General features: G+C 45.9%; 1 protein-coding gene across 2 annotated transcripts in view; it reads left to right on the top strand.

Annotated features, from left to right (window-relative positions):
- RNF216 (ring finger protein 216) overlaps positions 1 to 25,525 on the top strand; it is a 147,663-nt gene that overhangs the window by 108,724 nt on the left and 13,414 nt on the right. For both annotated transcript variants that reach the window (XM_032394110.1, XM_032394111.1), the window contains exons 14-15: positions 13,732 to 13,829; positions 20,846 to 21,068. In XM_032394110.1, coding sequence (XP_032250001.1) covers positions 13,732 to 13,829; positions 20,846 to 21,068 — 321 coding nt within the window. The remainder of the gene's footprint in view (positions 1 to 13,731; positions 13,830 to 20,845; positions 21,069 to 25,525) is intronic.

The raw sequence follows: 25,525 nt of genomic DNA, 5'->3' as shown, positions 1-25,525 counted from the left end.
GAGAGGGGTGCCGGCACATGGGGGTTCTTTGGGACTCACCTACTCAGGCCCTTGTAGAGAGAATCCTCTTCAACTCAACCTCTCTTTACTCCAGGTACACGCCACAGTCCCGTCATCACCTCCCAGGCCTCCCAGGCCCTGGCTGCCCCAATCTCCTTTTACTGGCCTTCCCACCTCACTCCTTGCTGTTCCAGTGGCCTGGAATGCTTTCCCCCACACATCACAAAACTCATTTCCTCACCTTCCTCAAATCTTTTTTAAAATACACCTTCTCAGGGGTGCCTGGGTGGCTCAGTTGGTTAAGCGTCTGCCTTCGGCTCAGGTCATGGTCTTAGGGTCCTGGGATCGAGCCCCACATCAGGCTCCCTGCTCCCCGGGAAGCCTGCTTCTCCCTCTCCCACCCCCCTGCTTGTGTTCCCTCTCTCGCTGTGTCTCTCACTGTCAAATAAATAAATTTTTTTAAATAAATAAATACATCTTCTCAGAGAGGCCTTCCCCAGCCACCCACTTTATAATCACAAACGATCTCTGTACCTCAGCACCCCAGAATATTCTTCCGTCCTGTAATTTTCTCCTTAGCACATAAAATCCTGTCTTACATGTATTTTACTTACTTCACGTAAAGTTACCTTCAGTAACTCCCATGAAGGCTGGGGCTGTATTTGCTCATTTTTCTTCCCCAGTGCCCAGAGCAGTAGTCATAGTACCTAGTAGGAACTCACCTATTTGTCTCCTAATTTCTTTCTTTTCTTTTAAGATTTTATTTATTTATTTGAGAGAGAGAGAGAATGAGAGACAGAGAGCATGAGAGGGAGGAGGGTCAGAGGGAGAAGCAGACTCCCTGCCGAGCAGGGAGCCTGATGCGGGACTCGATCCCGGGACTCAGGATCACGACCTGAGCCGAAGGCAGTTGCTTAACCAACTGAGCCACCCAGGCGCCCGATGTCTCCTAATTTCTATATAAATACCCACCCCCTGGCAATGATCTCGTCCCAGTGATTCTGTTAAATGGGCATTCGAGAGGAACAGTCATCAGTATTTGAATAACTGTAAGGGAATTGGTATTTTTGTTATTCTGGTAAAGGTAAAATTAAACTTACCTTTATTCCAGGGCGCCTGGGTGGCTCAGTTGTTAAGCGTCTGCCTTTGGCTCAGGTCATGATCCTAGGGTCCTGGGATCGAGCCCCGCATCAGGCTCCCTGCTCCGCAGGGGGTCTGCTTCTCCCTCTCCCACTCCCCCTGCTTGTGTTCCTGCTCTCACTGTCTATCTCTGTCAAATAAAATCTTTAAAAAAAAAAAAAAAAAAAAAAAACTTTATTCCAGGAAGCCTTTACATCCCACTTTATCTCAAAAGTCCTGCTCCCCATAGCAGAGTAAAAAAGCAGGCCACTGGGATCATGATGTAGCTGGTTTTCCCAGTCTGGATTTCTCAAGCATTGCCCTCTCCTAGGCAGGGTGACTCCAGAAGTCTCGGTGCCTTTTTAACTTTCTATCCCTAGGGGGCAGCATTAGCACAGAAACCAAATTCGAAGCCACCCATTCCAATTTGTCACCTAATCCTAATGAATCTAAAGTAAGGTGGGTCGCCTGGGTGGCTCAGTCGTTAAGCGTCTGCCTTCGGCACAGGTCATGATCCCGGAGTCCTGGGATCCAGCCCCACATCGGGCTCCCTGCTCCGCGGGAAGCCTGCTTCTCCCTCTCCCACTCCCCCTGCTTGTGTTCCCTCTCTCGCTGTGTCTCTCTCTGTCAGATAAATAAAATCTTTAAAAAAATAAATAAAGTAAGCCATGCTTGGCTTCTTTCTAATCTGCAGGAGTAAGGTTTAGAGATTTCTTTTTTTCAAAGTCAGCTTCTGTATCTAGAAATGGGAGGGTATGCATCCAAGGCACACACGTTTAAAAATTTAGTTTAGTGTATGTATGTATAACATAAGAACAGTGTGAAATCTTTCCCAGAGAAGTCTTTTCTTCGGTAGGGTTGCCCAGAGGTGTCGCCTGGCCATGCCCAGATTTGAATTTCTGCATTTAGAAATCAAAAGGTTCTTCTGCCTCAGAGGGATGATTTACCTTGAGGGAAAGAGAAATCCCTGCAAGGAGAGCATGACTTCTTGTGGAGATATGATGTAATCAGATAATTACAGGACATCATTAAAAGAATTAATGCTCGCGTTGTGTTTTCTTTAAGAAAAATGGACCCAGGCAGGCTGGACTGTCTTGTTCTAGTGGTTGGGAGTCCTAGGAACCTGTGGTCTGACCTCAGGTGTTAACTGACCTTCTCGAGCCCTGGGTGGGGGAGGGAGAGAGCCAGGCTGATGGATTTTTCAGTTCTGAGATCACCGGCACAAATTAATAGGCACCACTGTTTGGGAAACACCTCGTCCAAAACGAAGAGAGATCCGTTTCCACATACTAAAGTTATAGGTGAAAGCCAGCAAAGAACATCGGAATTTAAAGAGATTCAGTGCTTTCTCAAGCACCATCTGTAGGCATTTGGCCATTAACTTCTTGGTAATAACTGGTCTTTATAGTTTTATGTGCACTGGATTGGGGAAGGGAATTAGGAGGGAACAAAGAAAGGAACCACTGTAAGAAAGACCTAACCCGTGTCCTTAAGGCACAAGCTGTAATGACTTTACCAGAAAGGTGTTTTTGTTTTGTTTTGTTTTTTTAATACTGATTTTTTTTTTAAGTTTTCTTAAATCCAGTTGATTTTTTTTTTTTTAAGTAAGCTCTGTACCCAACGTGGGGCTTGAACTCATGACCCCGAGTTCGAGAGCCATATGCTCTAACCAACTGAGCCAGCCAAGCTCCCCCTGAAAGAGTCTTATGTAGAACTTGATTTTCTCATGAACTCATCATTGTACTTTGCATGATTATAAATATGAAGACATGATAAGGAGGAGATAATGTTCTTTGGGGAAGGGGTTCATTTTACTAAGAGATTTTAAATGCCTTTTTTACATATAAAATGCAGAAGTCCCAGGAGTAAGACTGGGACGTGTATTTGTAACTCCACATGAAGAGGAATGTGCTTTGTGTTCACCAGCCTTCATCCCTGAAGCCTTTTATATATTCACTCCCTCGTGTAGGTCAGACCTAGTGCATGGCCCTAGAAATCCAAAGACACCTGAGACATTGTGTGCTAGGCTGTAAGCACCTTTTGATCCAGAATTTTGCTGGTTTATTCACCAGTGCATCCCCATGTGATGCAAAATAGCCGCTCAAAGGGTAACGTTTTTTAAAATAGATTAATTGAAACTTCCATTCCAAGTCTGTCTGTAGTGATCAGCAGAGCATAGTCTTTGCCTCTAAGCAGGGCTTGGCTCCTTGGAGATGTGATGTAATCAGATAATTACAAGACAGAAGTGCTGTAATAGAGTGGGAGCCAAGTGCTCCAGGAGTCCAGGGAAAGAGTGCCAACTCTTGCCCAGGTCATTTGGATCTCCCAGAGCCCCTAGCGTTTGAAATGAGAACTGACGGGTAGGTGTTGCCAGAAGAAAAAGGACATCTAGGCAGAGCATTGCCAGGTTGAGGGTGTCAGGCCTGTCACTGACTGGAGGCCAACCATGCTGGCCCTGGATGCCGGCTCGGGATCAGCCATGAGGCCCCCGGGGGCTGCTTCTCTGAGCTCCTCTCCTGCTCTCCCAGGTGACTCCACCCCCCTGCTTCCACTCTGCCAGATCCCCTTCGGGTTCACACTGGAACACCACCCCCGCACGAGGCTGTCCTTCATACCAGTGTCAAAGGGCAGCCTCCCTGCCCACACTTGTGCCCATAGTGTTCATGGTCTCCCTGCAGAGTGGACCTTTATCTATTTGTCCGTCAGAACATAGACTCCAAGGGCGCCTGGGTGGCTCAGTTGTTAAGCGACTTCAGCTCAGGTCATGATCCCAGCATCCTGGGATCGAGCCCCACATCGGGCTCCCTACTCCGCGGGAAGCCTGCTTCTCCCTCTCCCACTCCCCCTGCTTGTGTTCCCTCTTTCACTGTGTCTCTATCAAATAAATAAATAAAATCTTAAAAAGAAAACAAAAACGTAGACTCCAGGGAGTAGGCCCTCATTTGTTCACTGATACTTCATTGGGATTAGAGCCTGGTCGAAGTGGCAGGCTCTCTCAGGAGGTGTTTGTTGAAGGGAGCGAGGGAGGGAAAGGGAGAGTGTTTCAGCGCAGATATGTCTCACTTACCAGTCTCCGTGGGAGCAGAACTTCACCCAGAGCAGTGATGGTGGGATGAGATGGTCTCAGGCACTGTCATTAGCGGGTCTCTGTACATCATTGTCCTGGCCCCATTTGGGGAAGTGAGTGGCAAATATGTACAAATGAGGGCCCAGGGGCTGGGTGACAGAAGAACCAAGTAAGTGATACTTGGTTCTGGTGTGGAACACTCACGTTGAGCCTGTTTGCACATCTAATGGAAATCTAAAAACACACTTCCTCCGGTGCCCCACCAGACATGCAGCTGGCCAAAGGTAGCAGGAAAAGCTACTTCCTCGTATGTGTCCAGTCTAAGATTGCTTGATTAGCAGGTTCCTATCATTATCATTAAGAAATGGTATCCTCGGGGGGCGCCTGGGTGGCTCAGTTTGTTGGGCGGCTGCCTTCGGCTCGGGTCATGATCCTGGACTCCCGGGATCGAGTCCCGCATCAGGCTCCCTGCTCGGTGGGGAGTCTGCTTCTCCCTCTGACTCTACCCCTTCTTGTGCTCTCTCTTTCACTCTCTCTCTCTCTCAAATAAAATAAAATTAAAAAAAAAAAAAAAAAAAAAAAAGAAATGGTATCCTCGGGTTTAATCCTAGCCCATCCTGCCCCTTGCTGGGTCTGTTCCCAGCTCTCCAGGAAGCACAGGGAAGGAGGCATCCTGCGCAGCTGCAGCTGCTCGTCCGCGCCCTCCAAACCCTGACGCTGGGCTCTCCGTGGCCTTGCTGCTCTCTCATCTGCTCTCACACAAGATGCCCATTGTAACCTCAGGGCTTGTCTCATAGCCTCGTGCCCTTGGGTTTTCCAGTAAACAATGTCCTGTTCTTGCTAGCAAACACCATGCTGGCAAGCAGTGAGAACACAGTGGAAAGAGCAAGTGGATTTGGAATGAAGCAGAGTCCATAGCTTCGTGGCCTTAAACAAGTTAATTTGCCTCTCTGAGCCTTCCTTTTCTCATTTGCTTTTTTAAAAAAGAATGGAGGGGTGCCTGGGTGACTCAGTCGTTAAATGTCCGCTCAGGTCATGATCTCAGGGTCGTGAGAGTGAGCCTGCTTGGGATTCTCCTCTTTCCCTCTCCCTCTGCCCCTCCCCCATCAAAAAATTAAAATAAATTTTAAAAAAAAGAATGGAGATGATGGTCCAGTACTTCCTTGTCAAGTTGGTGTGAAGATGAAATGAGGTTTGTGGGGGCACCTGGGTGGCTCAGTCGTTAAGCGTCTGCCTTCCGCTCGGGTCATGATCCCAGTGTACTGGGATCCAGCCCCGCATCGGGCTCCCTGCTCAGTGGGAAGCCTGCTTCTCCCTCTCCCACTCCCCCTGCTTGTGTTCCCTCTCGCTGTGTTTCTGTCAAATAAATAAATAAAATCTTAAAAAAAAAAAAAAAAAGCTTTGTGTGTGAAGCACCATGTAGTGGAAGATGTATAGGTTTGGAACCTTGAGCCAGTGCTGTGGGTGGGGTAGCAGGAGGAATGTGTGAGTTCAAGACGCATGTTAAGGATGCTCCCCTTCCTGGGGCGCCTGGGTGGCTCAGATGGTTAAGCGTCTGCCTTTGGCTCGGGTCATGATCCCAGGGTCCAGGTATCGAGCCCCACATCAGCCTCCTGGCTCGGCAGGGAGTCTGCTTCTCTGTCTCCCTCTGCCTCTCCCAGTGCTCATGCTCTCTCTCTCTCTCTCTCTGTATCTCTGTGTCTCAAATGAATAAAATCTTAAAAAAAAAAAAAGTTGCTCCCCTTCCTGGGGTGCCTGGGTGGCACCATTGGTTAAGCGTCTGACTCTTTTTTCCGGCTCAGGTCATGATCTCAGGGTCATGAGATCAAGCCCCATGTTGGGCTGGCTCAGGGCTCAGCACAGAGTTTGCTTAGGATTCTCTCTCTCGCCCCCCTCCCAAAGTGCACGTTCTCTCTTCTATCTCTCAAATAAATCTTTTTTTTTAAGATTTTATTTATATATTTGAGAGAGAGTATGAGACGGGGGAGGGTTGAAGGGAGAAGCAGACTCCCCGCTGAGCGGGAGCCCGATGCAGGACTCGATTCTGGGTCTCCAGGATCATGACCCAAGCCAAAGGCATTCGGTTAACCAGCTGAGCCACCCGGTGCTCCTAAATCTTTTTTAAAAAGAGAAAAAATAAAATTTTGGGGAGTTGGGTGGGGGTGGACCAAATGGGTGATGGCCATTAAGAAGGGCACTTGTTATGATGAGCACTGGGTATTGTATGTAAGTGATGAATCACTAAATTCTGCTCCTGAAACCAATACTATACTATATGTTAAACTAACTTGAATTTAAATAAAAACTTGGGATAAAATATTTTTTTTAATGATGCTCCCGTACATATAGACAACATTTCAGTGGGCAACTCATCTAAAGAGCCAAAACTGAAAATCTATATGCTTTTCAAAATAAAGTCCCTTTCTGAAGCCATATTAGAAAAGTGGTTCTCTTGGGGCGCCTGGGTGGCTCAGTCGTTAAGCGTCTGCCTTCGGCTCAGGTCGTGATCCCAGGGTCCTGGGATCGAGCCCCGCATCGGGCTCCCTGCTCAGCGGGAAGCCTGCTTCTCCCTCTCCCACTCCCCCTGCTTGTGTTCCCCTCTCTCACTGTGTCTCTCTCTGTCAAATAAATAAATAAAATCTTTAAAAAAAAAAAAAAAGAAAAAAAAAAAAGAAAAGTGGTTCTCTTATTCCTAACAAGAAAAGATAGGCCCATTGCCATTTTCTCCAGTCACAGGCCGGCCTTACCCCTGCCAGGCTCAGTGTTGGCACAGCTTGGTTCAGGAAGTAGGTCATAGCCTTATTGGTGGAGGGCTATGAAGGAAGTCTGGCCAAGAATCAAATCCAGACCCTAGGGCTTGTTCCCCTAGAAGTTATTTACTTGGCCCGAGTTTCAGTGAGGAGATTGCTGTAAGGCCCTACAGTCTAGTCTCCACCATCAGGAGCCATTCCCTGCCTGTGCAAACAGCATGATCTTTTGAAAATGTAAATCAGAGCATTGCATTTCCCACCCATGCCCTGGCTTTCCAGACTCTTCCTTCCAGCCTCAGTGCCTGCAGCAGGAAGCATCAGGAAGCAGGATTCACTGGCCACTCCAAGCCCTGCCCTTGAGCTCCAGCCGAACCAACTTCTTCTGTGCTCCTCCAGTGAGACAGGTCTTCTGCTTCAAAGCCTTTGCACACCTCCTTCTCTCTGCCTGGAACACTCTTCCCCCCATACCTGGCTAACTTTGCACACCCTTCAGGGCTCTGCTTCCATGTCACAGCCTCAAAAAGGCTTTCTTGGTCTCCAAACTAATATAACTGCTATTTTGCCCTTACAGCACCTAGGGCTATTCCTCTGAAACGTTCTATCACTGTTGTAGCTGTGTGTCCTGTTTGTTTCATATTTCTCTTCTTCACTAAAACATACACTTCAAGGACATATTGCAGGGAGAAGGGTGCCTGCATGGCTCAGTCAGTTGAGCGTCTGCCTCTTGGTTTTGGCTCAGGTCATGATCTCAGGGTCATGGGATCAAGCCCTGCATCGGGCTCTACACTCAGCACAGATTCTGCTTGTCCCTCTCCCTCTGCTCCTCCCCCACCACCCACTCCCATGATCTCTCTCTCCCTCCCTTCCTCTCTCTCTCTCTCTCAAATAAATAAAATCTTAAAAAAAAAAAAAAGTGGGGCGCATGGCTAGCTCAGTTGGTAAAGCGCATGACTCTTGATCTCAGGGTCGTGAGTTCGAGCCCCACGTTGGGCATAGAGCTTACTTAAAAAAAAAAAAAGAAAAAGAAGGTAGAAACTCAGTCTAACTTGCTTATTGCTATCCCCAGCATCTCATACAGCATATGACAAGCAATAGGACAATATCAAGAGTGAATAAGGGCATCTGGGTGGCTCAGTCAGTTGAGTGTCCAACTCTTTTGACTCAGGTCATAATCTCAGGGTTGTGAGACCAAGCCCCATGTAAAGCTCCATGCTGAGTGCGGAGTCTGCTTGGGATTCTTTCTCTCCCTCTCCTCCTCCCCCACTCATGTATGGGCGTGCTTGCTCGCTCGCTCTTAAATAAGGAAGCTAGTCTAAAATTAAACTTATGTTCACACCTCTGCTTCCCACCCTCACTCAGATCTGCTTCTCCTGCATCACTTGATCCAAGTTCATGTTTCCACCAGCCCAGCAGTGTCATAAGTCAGAACCCCAGAATCACTGCAGGCTTCTCTCACCCTCATCTCTTCCATAGACTCTTCTAGTTGCTGTTCAGCCATCTTCACACCCGCTGGTCTAGCTTCTTCCATTCATCAAAGCTTTTGGAAAAACAAGCCCCCAGACAGATTGCTGCCCCGTCTAGGTCTCTTCCGTGACTTTCCGGTATCTAGAGCAGTAGATACACAGCGTTGTGATTGCTCACTGCATCAGAAGAATTGTGTAGAGCAGAACACCCCCCAGTTTATGTTTATTTATTTATAAAGTATGTGTGCTACTGTTGTAACATACATTGCAAAACATGCTTAGATGTAGAAAATTTAAGAGGGTGGGGTGAAATTATACTTTATTTAATGATGTGAAATTCTTTTGTGCTCATTAAAATATTAACATTATCATTTCATTGTTGAACTCTTTGGAGATCTGGTTCTGCATTTTAGATACTTGGCTCTGATGGCCGTTGGAGCTGGGGAAGGCACCACCCAGAGAGATCTCAATCCTGATGGGAGGAATACTGTATTGGTTGCCTGGGTGTTCTCATCACTCGTGATACTTGCTTTATTCAGTCTCATGAAGATGCCAACTCCTCAAAGAACTCTTGTCTGACTTAGCTCCTCCCCCTCTTCTTTGCTGTCTTTATGTGTGCACAAGCCCACATGTGTGTGCACTATTATACTTAACTCCACTGTGTTCCGTGTGGGTTGCTCACTTATCTGACTTCCTCAAGAGACTGTGTGCACCCTTACCCTGGGAAAAACAGAAGTTCTTGGATTTCCTTAGTTAAAGGAAGGAAAAGCCCTGATTTTGCTGAGTTTTAAGTTTGCCCAGTTTTATTAATTCTCAAGGGTTCCAGCATCAGCCTCGTGGTCTTTTTTCCTGTCTTAAAATAAGTCTCTTGCTGGACTAAGTTGGTGTCCATGTGTCATTTGGACCTGGAGGTGGGGAAGAAACGGTGACCTTGACAACTGAGAGACGTGCATGGTCTGAATGCACATGGCCCTGTGGGTCCTGGAGTTTGCTAAGCATTTGTGAAGTGTCAGGTACCTGGGCCTCATCTTTGGATTTAAGGGGTTTGGGGACTAACAGCCCCACCATTTTTGGAGTGCCTGAGATGGCAAGGCAGAGCACTTGAATTTCAGAGATTCTGTTTGAATCGGCCACAGCCTCATGCCCCATATCTAGGTCAGCAACTTCTCTACCCTGAAGAGTGGATCTAGAAGTTTCACTGGAGGAATCATTTAAAAATAAATGAGCAGTTTCTGCTATGTTCCACTGCCTAGACAAGACTGGAAGTCCAGCAGGTAAGATGCAGGGTGCACAGAGAGCCAAGCAACTTCGTAGTAGGCCTGGAGGGGTGGTGAGCAAGGAGGACAAAGCCTGGTGACTTGGGGGACTCTTGGCCTCATCTTTTCTTGGGTTCTTTACCAGCAGCAGGAAGCTCAGCTGTGCATAGAAGAGGTGATGACTGGGGCATGTGTTCGCTGGTCTTTGAGGAAGCTGTTTAATGAAGAACTCTCAGCTCTCTGATGAAGCCAAGCTTAATCTCTGCCTTGCCCATAAGACAGTATTTAAGCAGCAGAAAGTGGGTGAAGGGAAGCTATGGAGTGTGTTCTTTATATTGCAAGGCTGAGACCTCAGTGAATAGTCCGAACACCTTGATGCATCTTGAGACTAAAGGGGCAGCATAAAAGTTAACCAGAAATCTCTCTTTTGCCATGAAGAACCCAGACCCACAGCAGTCCTTAATGACTGCATCCCTGTGCTGATTGGATCTGATAGCTGGGATATGCTTGTGCTGGGTGTTTTGAAGTTGCATGCAGAGTGTACTCTGCCTTCCAAAATGGTCCTTAGGACCTTCTCATTAACCTCACTTTGAAGAATGTAATTATCTTTGTGTTAGAAATGTATCAAGAATGTTTCTTCTGCCTAGTGTTGCTTAAGCATCTGTTGAGTCTAAGAACAAAGCCTAGCTGTGCTTGAGAGAAATTCACACTGTTTACAAGAGAAGGGTACATTTTAAAGAAACAACACAGAAAGCTCCAAATGTTAAATTTACCCAGATTGCTATTCTCCTGCGTTATTTTAATTGTGGGTTTCAGTGTCTAGCTAGTTAGTCTCTTCAAAAGACATTTCCGTTTTATTCTCTGGGACTCCTCGGCCCTTCATTGAGAGACACCGTGGCTGAAAATCCACCCCTGGATTTGCCAGAGAACTGCTGTGATTTTGGAAGTGAGTGGTGGCGTCCTCTGACGTCTTGCTCACAACTGACTCCATTTGGCCAGGCCATCTTGCTGTTACAGACTGTCTCACTTAGAAAATGGGTTCTTTCTTATGAAGAAGGTCCCATGAATTAATAACTGCATCACCAGGAATGCTAAAAAAGTGGTCTAAATGCCGTGCATTGTTGTCAAGCTGTTCTTCCTGGTGGGTGGCTAGGTTAGTATTGTTTGAAAGGTTAGGATCCAGATATCAGCTCATCTATTCTCCAGCTGTTGTTTATCCTCCCTTTTCCCAGAATAGTCAGGCACAGTCTTTTAAAAACAGGTTTGCGGCTGCTTTACATTTTGGTATGTAATAATTAAGCCACTACTGATTTAGCCTCTGTTCACTGGCAAGGAATGTAGGTATGGGACCAAAAAACATCGCATCCCTTGGAAGCAGTGGTGTGTAATATCGAATTTCTAATCGGCTCATCTCTACCCCTACCCACCTCATTCCACTGATTGAAGCCTGTTTACAATATCCACCAAAAGGTTGTTCAGGTTCTCAGCTCCCCAAGCAGTCTGCTTCATTTCTCTATCTTTTTAAATGTTACTTATTTTTTAATTAGGTAGTACATTTATATAGTATAAGATTCAAAAGATGAAAAAAGCCTGCAGTAAGAAGTCTCACCCCTGTCTTCCAGCCACTGGGACAATCAGCACTGCCAATTTCTTCGGTAACCTTTCAGGTTGACTTTATAGGTCACTGTATTCTCCCCACCCCCTCCCCGCCCCCACTACCACCACCTTTGTTCTGTAGAAATGATAGCATCTATACTGTACATACTATTCTGTGCCTTGTTGAGTCATCTCAGCAGAATATGTTAGAGAAAGTTCAATAATAAGTGGCAAATACACCAATGGGAGTGTTTCTAGAATTGACATCAGGACATAATCTAGTATGTCTCCTGGTGACCCCTAACCTGGCCACTCTCAAATGCTAAACATTGATACCCAAGCTCACTGCCAGACATCGCCAGTGGTGTCCCACGGATGGACAAGCCAGACCTTTTCTTTTTTTAAAGATTTTATTTATTTGTTAAAGAGAGAAAAAGCACAAGCAGCGGGAGTGGCAGGCAGAGGGAGAAGCAGGCTCCCCGCCGAGCAGGGAGCCCGATGCGGGACTCGATCCCAGGACCCTGGAATCATGACCTGAGCCGAAGGCAGACGCTTAACTGACTGAGCCACCCAGGCATCCCAAGCCAGACCTTTTCCACTGTTGCCAAGCTCCATCTATATCTTGGGTTGCACGAACCAGAAACTAAGAAATCATCCTTGATGCCTTCTTGAGTTTCTCTCTAATCAGTGAACTTTCCTTCCTGCCCTCACCTACCTCCCTGGTCTGTGCCTTCTCAGTCTCTGTACTGGGTGACTTTACAGTTTCCTGACTGTCTTTGGCGTGTCCATTCTTTCTTCCCTCCAGGCTGTTGTCCACACACAGTGATCTTTTAAACCACATACCTAATCATGGTGTTTCCATGCTTAACACCTCTGGACGCCTTCCTGGCACTCTTAAGACAAAGGCCAGACTGATGGTCGCATCCACATGGCCTGATCCCTGCAGGCTTCACCAGGCCTGTTTTCAGTCTCTGCAGTCCAGCATAGGAACCAGCTTCATCTTGCCCAGCTTCATCTGCCAGAGTATTCTCTTTCTTTTCCTCTGTCTGGAATGCTATTCTCCTTTCACTATCTTTGACTCATCTTTCAGAACTCAGACTCCACTTCTCAAGCCTTCACTGTTCCCCTCCCGAGACTAGATCAGGTTCCCAGTTAAAGCTGACAACACCCAACTTTTCCTTCATTGTACTTATTAAGGTTGTAATTTCCACTTAATGGAAATTTAACTGGGTTAATGTTTCTTTAAATTCTTTTTTTTTTTTTAAGATTTTATTTATTTATTTGACAGAGGCACAGCGAGAGAGGGAACACAAGCAGGGGGAGTGGGAGAGGGAGAAGGAGGCTTCCCGCCGAGCAGGGAAGTGCCACCTGTGCCACCCAGGTGCCCCTCTTTAAATTCTTGTTATAGGTGTGAAATAGTTCCTGACACATACAAATTTTGTAAAGTAGGAAAGCTTCTAAAATAAAAAGTAGTAATTTTTATAAATTCATGTTTATAGGGGCACCTGGGTGGCACAGTTGGTTGAGTGTCCGACCCTTGGTTTCAGCTCAGGTCCTGATCTCAGGGTCATGAGATCAAGTCCCATGTCAGGCTTGGCACGGAATCTGCTTGAGTTTCTCTCTCCTTCTCCCTGTGCTCCTCCTGCTCATGTACTCTCTCTCTCTCTCTCTCTCTCTCTCAAATATATAAGTAAATAAATCTTTTTAAAAAATTATGTTTATAAATGGGGTTAGGTTGTGGAGGTTGATATCTGTGTTTATGAGTAAGGGATGACTTAGGGGGTTGTCTCTCATAAGGACCCCTAGTAATCCTAATCTAGACCATTCTTCAGTTCAACAGATGTAATCTATGCCTGACCAACAATGGAACACTGGGCATGGGGATTACAGAAATTAACGAGATCCAAACAGACCCTGCCCTTAAGCGGCTTACTGTATTTCATTTTTAAAAACCCAAGATCAGGGGCGCCTGGGTAGCTCACTCGGTTAAGCGTCTGTCTTTGGCTTGGATCTCAGGGATCTCAGGGTCCTAGGATCGAGCCCCACATCGGGCTCTCTGCGCAGTAGGGAGTTTGCTTCTCCCTATCTCTCTCCCTCTGTGCGCATTCTCTCTCTCTCTCAAATGGATAAATAAAATCTTTAAAAAAGAAAAACTCAAGATCACATAAGTCTGTCTTTTGTGTTTTGTGGGTTTTTTTCAGGTGGCTCCTGGCATTTTAGAAGGCCTTTTACCAATTGGGTGATGGGGGCAACACTTTTTTTTCTGCTCTAAGGAGAAGAAAGTTTCCCCATGCTTGCTTCTCATGATTCTTATCTTTTCTCTTGAGAGATGTCTTTAGAAATATCCCTGCTAAAAGGGAGAGCCATCATCAGAAAAAACTCAAGCCACATGAAGCTTGTTTTGCATTTCCTGTTGTTGAACAAACTTGTATGGTGTCTCCTCACCAGGAACTGTCTTTGTGTCTCTCCTCTATCCCCAGGAAACCTGTAGGAAGTGTCAGGGACTCTGGAAAGAGCACAATGGCCTCACTTGTGAAGAGCTGGCTGAGAAAGATGACATCAAGTACCGAACCTCCATGTGAGTAACCTCATTCAGGGGCTTGCGACTGGTTCTTAGCTCCCCCGTTAGCCGGCCCTTTGGCCTGGGAGGGCAGTGAGTGTTGTGGGAAGGACAAGTGCTCGGGCCACCCCGGTCTAGAGTAACCTCAGGAAGTGACCCTAACCCCCTCTGTTGGCTGGTCTCTTCAGCTTCATGGAGCTGGTCCTGGAGTCTGGTGTAATACGGTCAGTGCCGGAACATGCGGATTCAGTACATATTAGTCCTCTTCTGCTCGTGATCTGAACGAATAAGCAGATCACACATTTTAACTAGATTAGATTGCACGAATATTGCTTATACCCATGCTTCCCATAGGATACTGGTGGCCTGAGACATTAAGCAGCATTATAGCCTCCAGAATGCAGAATAATGCAGTCAGTAATAATAAGCACCATTACTGTTTAGCACTCCCTGTGTGGCTGAGCACTTTACAAATATTAACTCATTAAATACATTGGCTTAAATAATACAGAAGCCCATTTCTTTCTCCTGTAATAGCCCAGCCTTACCAGGCAGATCTTTCCCATGAGGTCATTCAGAGACCAGGTTCCTTTATCACATTGCTTCACCATTCCCTAAGGTGGTGTTCTCATCTACATTATGGTGACTGGGTTGTAGCCACATTTACACTCCAGCCCATAGAAAAGGAGAAAGAGAAAAGCTGCCAGCCAGGCAGCTTTTTAAGTTGTAAGGTGTGTGTGTGTTTGTGTCTGTGTCTGTCTTCTACCCTGTTGGTCTAGACTGAGTGTGGCCACAACCTAGCTTCAAGGCAGACACCATATGTAATCTCTAGCCGGGTGATTTTATGTCCAGCTTAAATTCAAAGGGTGAGGAGTAGGTTTCATTACTAAGAGAATGAAGTGGGAAATGACTATTAGGGGCAGTTAACAGTCTTCCAGTGTCCACCACAGGTAGGTAATATTATCCTCATTTTACAAAACGATACAACAGGCAGAGCCCAAGAAACTTGCACGTGATCCTGCAGGTAGTAAGTGGCATAGCAGGATTTTAAATCTAAGCAAATGGTTTCCTAACTGTTCTTTACCACAAATTTGGTAGGCAGACTAATGACCCCCAAAGATGTCCCTGCCCTAATCTCTGGAACCTGTGAGCCTGTTACCTTATTATGGCCAAAGGGACTTGAAGTGATGTGATTAAGGTTATGGACCTTGAGGTGGGGAGATGATCCTGGTTTATCCAGGTGAGCCCAGTCTATAATCACATGACTCCTTAAAAGCAGAGAGCCTTTCTCTGGTCAGATAGAGGTATAGTGATGGACAGACCCTGTTGCTGGCTTTGGAGATGGAGGAAGAAGGCCTTGAGCCAAGGAATGTGGCCATTTCTAGAAACAGGGGGCAACCTTCAGTTGGCAGCCAGTAAGAAAACAGGGGTCTCAGTCCCACAGCCCCAAAGAATTCTGCTGACAGCCCACAAGAGTAGCAAATAGATTCTCTCCCAGAGTAGGTGACATAGCCCAGTGACAGCTTGATTTTTGTCTGAGGAGACCTGTGCTGGACTTCTGAGCTACAGATCTGTAAAAGAATGCATTTGTATTACGTTAAGCTAATAAAATTGTGGTCTGTTACAGCAGCAGTAGAAAACTAACACACATATGGGGGCCATAAGTGGGGTGCTGCTGTAACAAATACCTAGAAATGTGGAAGTATGTTTGGAATTGGGCAATGGGTAGAGCCTGAAGCAATTTTGAAAAGCATGGTAGAAGAAAGCCTAGATTGCCGTGAACTAGTAGAAATAGGGATTTTAGAAACCTCCCCCTTGAGGACTCAGAAGCAAGTGAGGAGCATTATGGGCAAAGCCAAAATTGCCTTGGAGAATACCTGGATCCCCACAAACGGACTGCTCGTGGAGCTGTGGCTGTAAAGGTCTGCTGATGAGGACTCAGAAGTAAGCGCAGAGCGTGTTCTCGTTTCGGTGGCAGGAAGCTTAGCTGCAGACGACTGCAGTCGTGCAGAAAGCAGAAGGTGTAGATGATGGGTCTGGACATGTAGCTGAGGATGAACATGAAGTTTATGGCAACAGTCGATGACATACGTAGTTATCACACATGCCACTCCAACTAGAAAAGCTGAGGAAACTTGTGGGCTGAGCGGTGGCGAGAGGAAAGTGTGAGCGGAAGGAGAGATTGAGGGGCAGGAACAGGATTTGGTTGTTTCTGAAACTCCCATCCTGCCCAGGTGACAGAAGACCCCAAAATTAAGACGTTAGCTGTCAGGAAAAGCATGCTCCTAGAGAGAAGATCAGGATGTGTTCCAGATGTCAAAGTCTTCAGTCACGTAAAGGCTCTCAGGAGGTCAAGGGGGAACCCTTCAGATCCCTTCAGTCAGACCGAGAGAGCCTCTAGGAAGCTCAGGCATCACCCCTCAGCCATCTCAGCAGAAACCCGAAGTAGAGATGGGCTTGTCTAGGAGCCAGCTGTGGGTGAGAGTGCTCGTATCAGCAGAAACACTGTCAGCTTGGACTGAAAGACGCAGAGTGTGGAAGGAACAAGTCCACCAGATGCCCAGAGTTCTAGAGAAACGAAGCAGGTTGACTAAAATCTACTCTGCTGCAAACACACTACCTTTCTTGAGAAAAGGAAGGCTTACTCAGTAGTGCCATGACCACAGAGGGTTCTCAGATCTGAAATATAAGGGAGTTTGCCCAGCTGGATTTCTAAATTGATGATAAGTGATGACTCCTTTTTTTCCTTCCATTTTTTCCCTTTTTGGAAAGGAAGTTGTCCCAGAATGGGTCATATCCAGAGTCTTCACCTGTACTTGATTTAGATGGTGAGATTTGGGACTCCGAGCGACACCATGGTATTTGAGACCTTTGGGGTCCTGGGTTGAGGTGACTGTAGGGGTGTAGGGTGGATACGAATCTGGAGGCCGGAGGGCAGAGGTCCTAATCCCCAGAACCTGTTAATATCTTTACCTGACATGGCAAAGGGACCTTGTAGATGTGATTAAGTTTATGGCAACAGTCGATGACATACGTAGTTATCACACATGCCACTCCAACTAGAAAAGTCTAGCGTTGCTTCTTCAAATCTAGGCTTACCCCTATCAGCCAGCCTTTATAATTTAGAGCAGCTACCAGCTGCCCAGTGGCATGGCCTTAAAGTGATGGACATGTCCAAAATTACTTTCTTCAAAGTAGTCATCTCGTCAGGCAGTATACTTAGTCCAGCACTTGAGCTATTGCCAAGAACACTCTAAATTTCTCATCTGGAGTTGTCTTTCAGCCAGTTTATGAACCGTCTCCCCAAAAAATTTGCTCTTGTTACTGTGGACACGTTACGTCTGGTTTGGATTGGGAGAAGCGGAGGTTTTGTTGTTGCCGCCTGAGCCTTTGTTCTGCCCCTAAGAATGATGTCTTACTGATAAAGTCAGTACAGATTGAGTAATCACTATGGATAGCTGTAGTTAAGAAATTTGAAGAAATTTCTTAGTCATTCTGTGCCTCAGTTTCTTCATCTGTTAAGTACAGAGCATATTTGTATCTATGTTATGGAGGTGAAATTACCAACATACTTAAAAGTGGTGAGAGCAGGGGGCACCTGTTCATTAAGCGTCTGCCTTCGGCTCGGGTCATGGTCCCGGGGTCCTGGGATCGAGCCCCACATCAGGCTCCCTGCTCAGCGGGAAGCCTGCTTCTCCCTCTCCCACTCCCCCTGCTTGTGTTCTCTCTCTCGCTGTGTCTCTCTGTGTCAAATAAATAAATAAAATCTTAAAAAAAAAAAAAGTGAGAACAAATACTCTTGGAGCTGTAGGATCTAGGTTGGTTATGTAGGGGAAGGCAGTGAACCTTCCTGTTTGAACACAAGGTCAGGAGACACAGCTGCAGCCCAGGCTTCTCTTCCTGTCTTGCCCAGAAACACATCCTGTAGGGCTGTTTGTTTCCTGCCTAGTTTAGAATCTAGTTCCCAAATCACTCTTCTCCCAAAAGAATCAACTGATTTCTCATCCCGTTTTGCACTTTCGTGTTACTGGATAGGTGGTCACCACAGTCTATAAAAGCAGTCTTTTTTTGGTACAGAGTTATTCTGGCCCTACCTAGTACTAGTCTTATGAGTGCAGAAATGAGGACTTGAGTGGATATTCATGCAGCGTTGAACAGCTATATGAACTTTAGAGCAATGTTCAGTGGTGGGCACTCTGTGTGTATTCCTCCATTCATCTAGGAGTGCCTTTTCTCCCATCCCATATCCATTATTACTTTGGTGACTGACAGCTTGGTGGAACAGAGCAAGCAAATAAATGCACCCTCTTCCCAAGCCTTCAGGAAAGGACTCCGTAACCCTGGATCTTTTTTTTTTTTTTAAGTAGGCTCCACGCCCAATGCAGGGCTCAAACTCAGGACCATGAAATCAAGACCTGAGCCAAGAGTAAGAATTGGACACTTCAATGACTGAGCCACCCAAGTGCCCCAACCTTGGTTCTTTTCATCCACTTCTCTCCCACACTATAGCCATCGCAGCTACCCAGGGAAAAAGTCAGCCAGCCCCAGGCCCCCAGAGCATGACAGCTTAAAGCCACACATCAGTCTTTTTTTTTTTTTTTTTTTTAAGATTTTATTTATTTATTTGACAGAGCGATAGAGACACAGCACAAGTAGGCAGAGTGGCAGGGAGAGGGAGAAGCAGGCTCTCTGCTGAGCAGGGAGCCGGACGTGGGGCTCAATCCCAGGACCCCAGGATCATGACCTGAGCCGAAGGCAGCCGCTTAACTGACTGAGCCACCCAGGCGCCCCCACACATCAGTCTTGAAGGTGCTCTTACACGGAAAGTTTGTGCTGTAGAAAATTGCAGTAGTCTCTTGGCCTCAGGTTTTCATCTTGGAAACTTTTGCATCAGAACCTTGTAAGTCTTAACAGGGAGCATTGAGAAGTGTCTTCACAGTTGCTGAGTAACCGAAATCATGAACATGTGTGCTATATTATTAAGTTGACAATAACAAATTCACTTTATTTAAACTTTGTCTCCTTGACGATGTTTCCTATTCAGCAAAACTTAGAACTCATTTATTCTTCTGTAACTTGAACTGAGTTTAAATTCTTTTCAAGTCAGAGCCTTCCTGCATTTTGGACCATTCAAAAATTAGACCTAAATGAATACCAGCCAATTTCCTAGTTCATTTTTCTATTTTTAAGCACATAATCTAGCTTCTAAGGAGCAAACTATGACAGTCTTCTAAATATCAGTAATTAGGGGCGCCTGGGTGGCTCAGTTGGTTAAGCGACTGCCTTCGGCTCAGGTCATGATCCTGGAGTCCCGGGATCGAGTCCCGCATCGGGCTCCCTGCTCGGCAGGGAGTCTGCTTCTGCCTCTGACCCTCCCCTCTCTCATGCTTTCTCTCTGTCAAATAAATAAATAAAATCTTTAAAAAAAAAATAAATAAATAAATATCAGTAATTAAAAACACTTGCGTGACCCTAGACTCACCTGGCTTCCCTTACTTAGCAGAAACCCTGGGAGCCGTGGGAGGAAGAAGGCTGTTTCTCAGTGTGAGGAGAGAGCCTGCAGGTCAGAACTCATCCCCAGGGGCGCCTGGGTGGCTCGGTCGTTAAGCCTCTGCCTTCGGCCAGGTCATGATCCAGGGGTCTTGGGATCGAGCCCCGCATCGGGCTCCCTGCTCCGCGGGAAGCGTGCTTCTCCCTCTCCCACTCCCCCTGCTTGCGTTCCCTCCCTCACTGTGTCTCTCTCTCTCAAATAAATAAATAAAATCCAAAAAAAAAAACAAAACCAAAACAACTCATCCCCAGACTGTTGAGTCTTTACAGGGAAGCACATCCCTGGCCACCACTCTGGGTTCCCACTTGGAAGGAAGAGAAATGCTCAGAGCACTGGGTTAAGTCCCAGTTTCAGGGCTTCTCCACCATTGGGGTCATTCCTGCTTTCCCTAGTCTCCATAGGCATGCTTTTTGACACCTTCGAGGAACTCAACTTAGTAGAGGAAGACAGACACACAAACAGTTATAGTCCAGGGTAGCGAGGGTAATTTTAGAGTTAGGAACAGGGCACTACAGAAGAAACTAATTCAGCAGTGCCAGCTCTTGGTAAAGAGCCAAGATGTGTTATTTTGGCTCTAGTCACCTGCCCCTCCATATCAGTTAAAGTGCTTCTGGAAACAAGTAGCTTTCCTACAAACTTCCCATTAGCCAGGGCCGACTCCCCCCTCAAGGGCATGCCGATACCCTCAATAAAAGGGAGTGTGGGAATGTGGGATTTTGACATGGAGGTGAGCACTGCCAACAGGAAGAAGGTATAAACTGACTGTTGGATTGTCCCCAACTGTGTCTCCCCACCCCACACTAAGTATTTAAAATCCAAGGTGGGCGGGCACATGGGTGGCTTAGTTAAGCTTCCAACTCTTGATTTCAGCTTGAGTCATGATCTCAAGGTCGTGAGATTGAACCCCGTGTCGGGCTCCACACTGGATGTGGAGCCTGCTTGGGATTCTCTCTCTCCCTCTCCCCACCCCTTCCTCTCCCCCCACCTCTTAAAAAAAAAAAAATGGATAAAATCCAAAGTGTGTTCATAACCAAGGTTTAGGCTTACTGGCCCTTTGTTAGCCAGCCTCATATATATAAAACATGTTATTAAGGGACACCCTGAGTTTTTTCTCTCCATTTTAAGCCTACAGGGACTCCTATAACAAACAGAATAATCATTTTCTAAATGGTAGGTGTCACGCACTGTGCCAGGGTACTTTCTATCTTACCTGTAATAATTCTCAAAACATGGTAAAGAAATTGGGTTTTCCTAATGTAAAAATGAGGTAACTGAGTCTCCAAGCAGTTGAGTACCTTACTCAGGGTCCTACAGCTAATGAACTAAATGTAGTTCTCGACTCCAAAGCATAGGTTCTTTTCACTCTTCAGATGTCACCAAAAGGGCTAGGCAGTCACCTGTGGGAAGACGTACTTAGTGCCTAGAGTACCTTTCTCTCCTCGTCCTCTTCCCTGCTGTCTCCACTCATGTGCTCTTTTCTTAGTGAAGAGAAGATGACTGCAGCCCGCATTAGGAAGTGCCACAAGTGTGGGACTGGCCTCATCAAATCCGAAGGCTGCAACCGGATGTCTTGCCGCTGCGGTGCCCAGATGTGCTACCTCTGTCGAGCATCCATCAGCGGGTATGACCATTTCTGCCAGCACCCTCGCTCACCCGGAGCCCCTTGCCAGGAGTGTTCACGATGCTCTCTCTGGACCGACCCCACAGTAAGTGAATGCGGGACTGCCTGTTGCTTTGTAGCGGAGAATACTGGCAAGGTAACTTAGTGAAAGGGATTTTACGTATACATAACACATTGTTACTTAGGAAAATACAGGAAATTACATGGACCAGTAACCACAGGAAAAAATGAAAAAGTAATCAGAAAGCTACTCCTCAGAAAAGCAGCATGCCCAAAAAGTTTATGGGCAGATTATTTAGAATAAAACTTTTTTGCCATCTGAAATAAGTCCCAGAGGACAAGGAAAGATAGTTTTACATATGTTTGTATAAAGCCAACATAATGCTCATACCAAAACATGACAGAGATAACCCCCAAAAAAGAAAAATACAGATCCTTCTAACTTAATATAGGTTTTAAATTCTCTAAATAAAATATCAGCAAATAGAAACTGTGACCAAGTGATTGGGGCACCTGGGTGGCTCAGTTGGTTGAGTGTCTGACTCTTGATTTCAGCTCAGGTCATGATCTCAGGATCATGAGATTGAACCCCGAGTGGGGCTCCATGCTCAGCAGGGAGTCTACTTGGGATTCTCTCTTTCTCTCCCTCCACCCCTCTCCCCCCTGCTCAATCTCTATCTCTCTCTAAAATAAATAAATAAAATCCAGGGGCTGGCGCCTGGGTGGCTCAGTCATTAAGCGTCTACCTTCAGCTCGGGTCATGATCCCAGCATCCTGGGATCGAGCCCCGCTTCTGGCTCCCTGCTCAGCGGGGAGACTGCTTCTCCTTCTCCAGCTCCCCCCTGCTTGTGTTCTCTCTCTCGCTGTCTCTCTCAGTCAAATAAATTTAAAAAGTCTTTTAATAAATAAATAATAAAATAAAGTAAAATCTGAAAAAAAGAAGAAAGAAAAGAAAAGCTATAACAGGGTGCCTGGGTGGCTCGGTTGGGCGGCTGCCTTCGGCTCAGGTCATGATCCTGGAGTCCCTGGATCAAGTCCCACATCGGGCTCCCTGCTCAGCGGGGAGTCTGCTTCTCCCTCTGACCCTCCCCCCTCTCATGTGCTCTCTCTCATTCTCTCTCTCTCAAATAAATAAATAAAATCTTAAAAAAAAAAAAAGGCTATAACAAGTGAGATTGTTCCAGAAATGCAGGGATGGTTCAATATTAAGAGCTTTATCAATATAACTCACCATATGATAACTTTAAATGGTAAAAGACGTAATAAAATCAAATATTCTTGATTTTTTTAAAACCCATATTTCAGAACAGTCCTTATCATGTTTTTAATGGTGAAATACATAGAAGCATTACCAAAAAATCAAAGACTATCACCGCTGTTTCATTTTGGAACTGCTAGTCAGTTCAGTTAGCTAAGAGAATAGAACATAATTGCCAATGTTAATTAGGTATCCACTGTGTTTCAGACACTGTTCTAAGCACTTTTATATGTAATGAAGAAAGGGAAATCTACCATTTTCAGCCTGAGAAAAGACAGAGTAATCAACTTGAAAGCTATTAGAAGCAGTAGAAAGACGTCTAGATACAAAATAAATATAGAGAATGTCGGGGCGCCTGGGTGGCTCAGTTGGTTAAGCGACTGCCTTCGGCTCAGGTCATGATCTCAGGGTCCTGGGATCGAGCCCCGCATCGGGCTCCCTGCTCCGCGGGAAGCCTGCTTCTCCCTCTCCCACTCCCCCTGCTTGTGTTCCCTCTCTCGCTGTCTCTCTCTCTGTCAAATAAATAAAAATAAAATCTTTAAAAAAAAAAAAAAAAAAAAAAATATAGAGAATGTCATTCACATTATATAGCAATATAAATAATAAAATATTTTAGAAATTAACTTTAACAAGAAATATAAAAAAACAAACTATGTTGAAGGACATCAAGAGATGTGAACATACAGAGAAATAATGCTTTGTTCTTAAGTTTTAATATAAACTGTATCAGTTCTTCTTAAAATAATTTTTAAGTTTGAAACTCTCTGTAAGGGTAGCAGTGCAGTATTTGCCAGGATTTGTTCTACCAAAAAGAATGAGCATAAGTGAAAACCCTGCTAACTTGGAGCAAACAAAAGGCCTGAGGAAGGGCACGAAAGCCCCCTGGAGGAGGCCTGGTGACAGCTTTCCCCAAGGACAAGGAAGATGACCTGATCATGGAGAAGCCTCTTGTCCCTCAGAGGGAAGACTTGGTATTGCAGATATATCACTTCAATCTAAAATCTAGACATTTGCTGCAATTCCCGTTGAAATTCAATAGGGCTTTTTTTTTACCTTGAAAAATTGCCTCTAATTTTGAAAATGAGACTAATTTTTACTAAGCTACACTAATCAAAACCATGTAGGCTAATAACTAGATCAGAGGGACAAAATGGAGACCAGAAACACATTAAATGAGAATTTAATGTCTGATAAAAATACCATTTTTCTTTCAAGTTTTTATTTAAGTAATCTCTACACCCAACGTGGGTCTGAAATTCATGACCCCAAGATCAAGAGTTCTGTGCTCTTCTGACTGAGCCAGCCAGGTTCCTCTAAAGATACTTAAAATCACTTGGAGAAATGATAGATTCATCCGTTCTTTTATTCTTAACTATTCAGTGTTGCCAGGACTAGTCTAAGCAGAAAAGCGCTGTCATCGTGGAGTTTGCACTCTGAAACAGGTCCTTTGTCTGATTAGTGTTAGGGAGGAGCAATGAGAGGAGGCTGGCACAGGGGAGGGAAGGAGGCTGCCTTCGGATGGAGTGACCTGGGCGGGCTCTTTGGGAGGCAGCATTTGCAGAGAGGCCTGCCTGAGGAGGAGGAGCAAGGCAGGCCAGGAAACCAAACAAATGCAGCCTGTTCAGGGACCAGAAAGAAGGCTGATGTGACTTGCAGGTAGTGAGCTAGGGGAGGCAAGTGAGAAAGGGCGGGCCCAGCCAGGCTGTGAGTTGGTGGTAACGGTGGGAGCTATTGCAGGGCTTACGTAGAGGGGTGACTTAGCCGAATTTAAGATTTCAGTATCACACTGGCTACCATGTGGAGAGAGAAACCTTCAGTAGTTCTTTTGGGACACTGGGCTAACCTTTTGGAAATATTTCAAGAAAGCGAAAGAAAATTACTTGTATCATTCCCTATGAAGGGAAAACCCTTCTTAGTGTTACATCGAGGCCAGACTAAAAATACTTAAATCCTGTTTGGCAAAGGACAGCATAAACAAAGATAAAGGTAAATGAAAAACTGGGGAAATTGTTGTTAACACATATATGATACAGATAAACATTAATATGTAAAGAGTAGTGTGATTCATTAAGAAATGAATAAACATCCCTATATTAATAAGAATCACTTTGGCTGTGAATTACAGAAAGCCCCAAAATAGCAGTGGATTAGACAAGATAGAATTTTATTTTTCCTCACATGGTAAGTACAGCATTGAACAGCCCAGCCTGTTCAGATGTGTGAGCATCTCACATTAGTTTAGTATGGAGCTATAAAAAGTGATGCTAGGGGCACCTGGCTGGCTCAGTCAGTAGAACATGTAACTTGATCTCTGGGTTGTGAGTTCAAGCCCCACGTAGAGTTGGGGGTAGAGTTTACCTTAAAAAAAATTTTTAAGTGATGCTATATATCTGTATTTTAAAACACGGAGGGGTGCCTGGGTGGCTCAGTTGGTTAAGCAGTCGACTCTTGATTTTGGCTCAGGTCATGATCTCAGGGTCCTGGGATCGAGCCCCGCGTCGGGCTCCCTGCTCGGCGGGAAGCCTGCTTCTCCCTCTCCCCCTCCCTCTGCTTGCGTTCCCTCTCTTGCTGTGTCTCTCTCTGTCAAATAAATAAATAACATCTTTTTTTTTTTTTTTTAAGATTTTATTTATTTCTTTGAGAGAGAGAGAATGAGAGAGAGCACATGAGAGGGGGGAGGGTCAGAGGGAGAAGCAGACTCCCTGCCGAGCAGGGAGCCCGATGCGGGACTCGATCCAGGGACTCCAGGATCATGACCTGAGCCGAAGGCAGTTGCTTAACCAACTGAGCCACCCAGGCGCCCCCAAATAAAATCTTTAAAAAAAAAATAAAACATATTCCGTGCCAGCACTTTATAAGCCAAAGCATAGGTCGTTAGTCATCAGACTTTACCCCTGGTTTCGAACATCTCCAATATGCCTAACGAGAGGAGGTGTCGGGTGACAGGCCGTCCCCTGTGTGAGAACCACAGCACACCTCTCCTGGCCTAACCATAATCCTGGGAGCTCCCAGTTTTGGAAAGCCGTGGGTCCTCAATGGAAACCAGGTGTGTGCGTGTCAGGAACCACCTCCTCACCGGGCAGAAAATTGGGCTGAGGGACCCAGGAATTGCGCTTACTCGGCAGCTCTGCCACCCGCTGAGAGTCTCAGCAAGCCTTCCTCCCTGCCCCCCAGCGCACCCCCAGTCACGGAAGGAAAGGGTAGACTTTGTAAACAGACAGGTCATCCTGTGTTGTTGGTTTGGTTCAGGGACGGAGGTCAGCGTGCAGCAGCAGTGCTCGCCA

The sequence above is a fragment of the Phoca vitulina genome, unplaced genomic scaffold (genome assembly GCF_004348235.1).
Source record: "Phoca vitulina isolate PV1807 unplaced genomic scaffold, GSC_HSeal_1.0 scaffold79, whole genome shotgun sequence".
NCBI classification, from domain to species: domain Eukaryota; kingdom Metazoa; phylum Chordata; class Mammalia; order Carnivora; family Phocidae; genus Phoca; species Phoca vitulina.
This window is presented reverse-complemented; position numbering and strand designations above follow the sequence as displayed.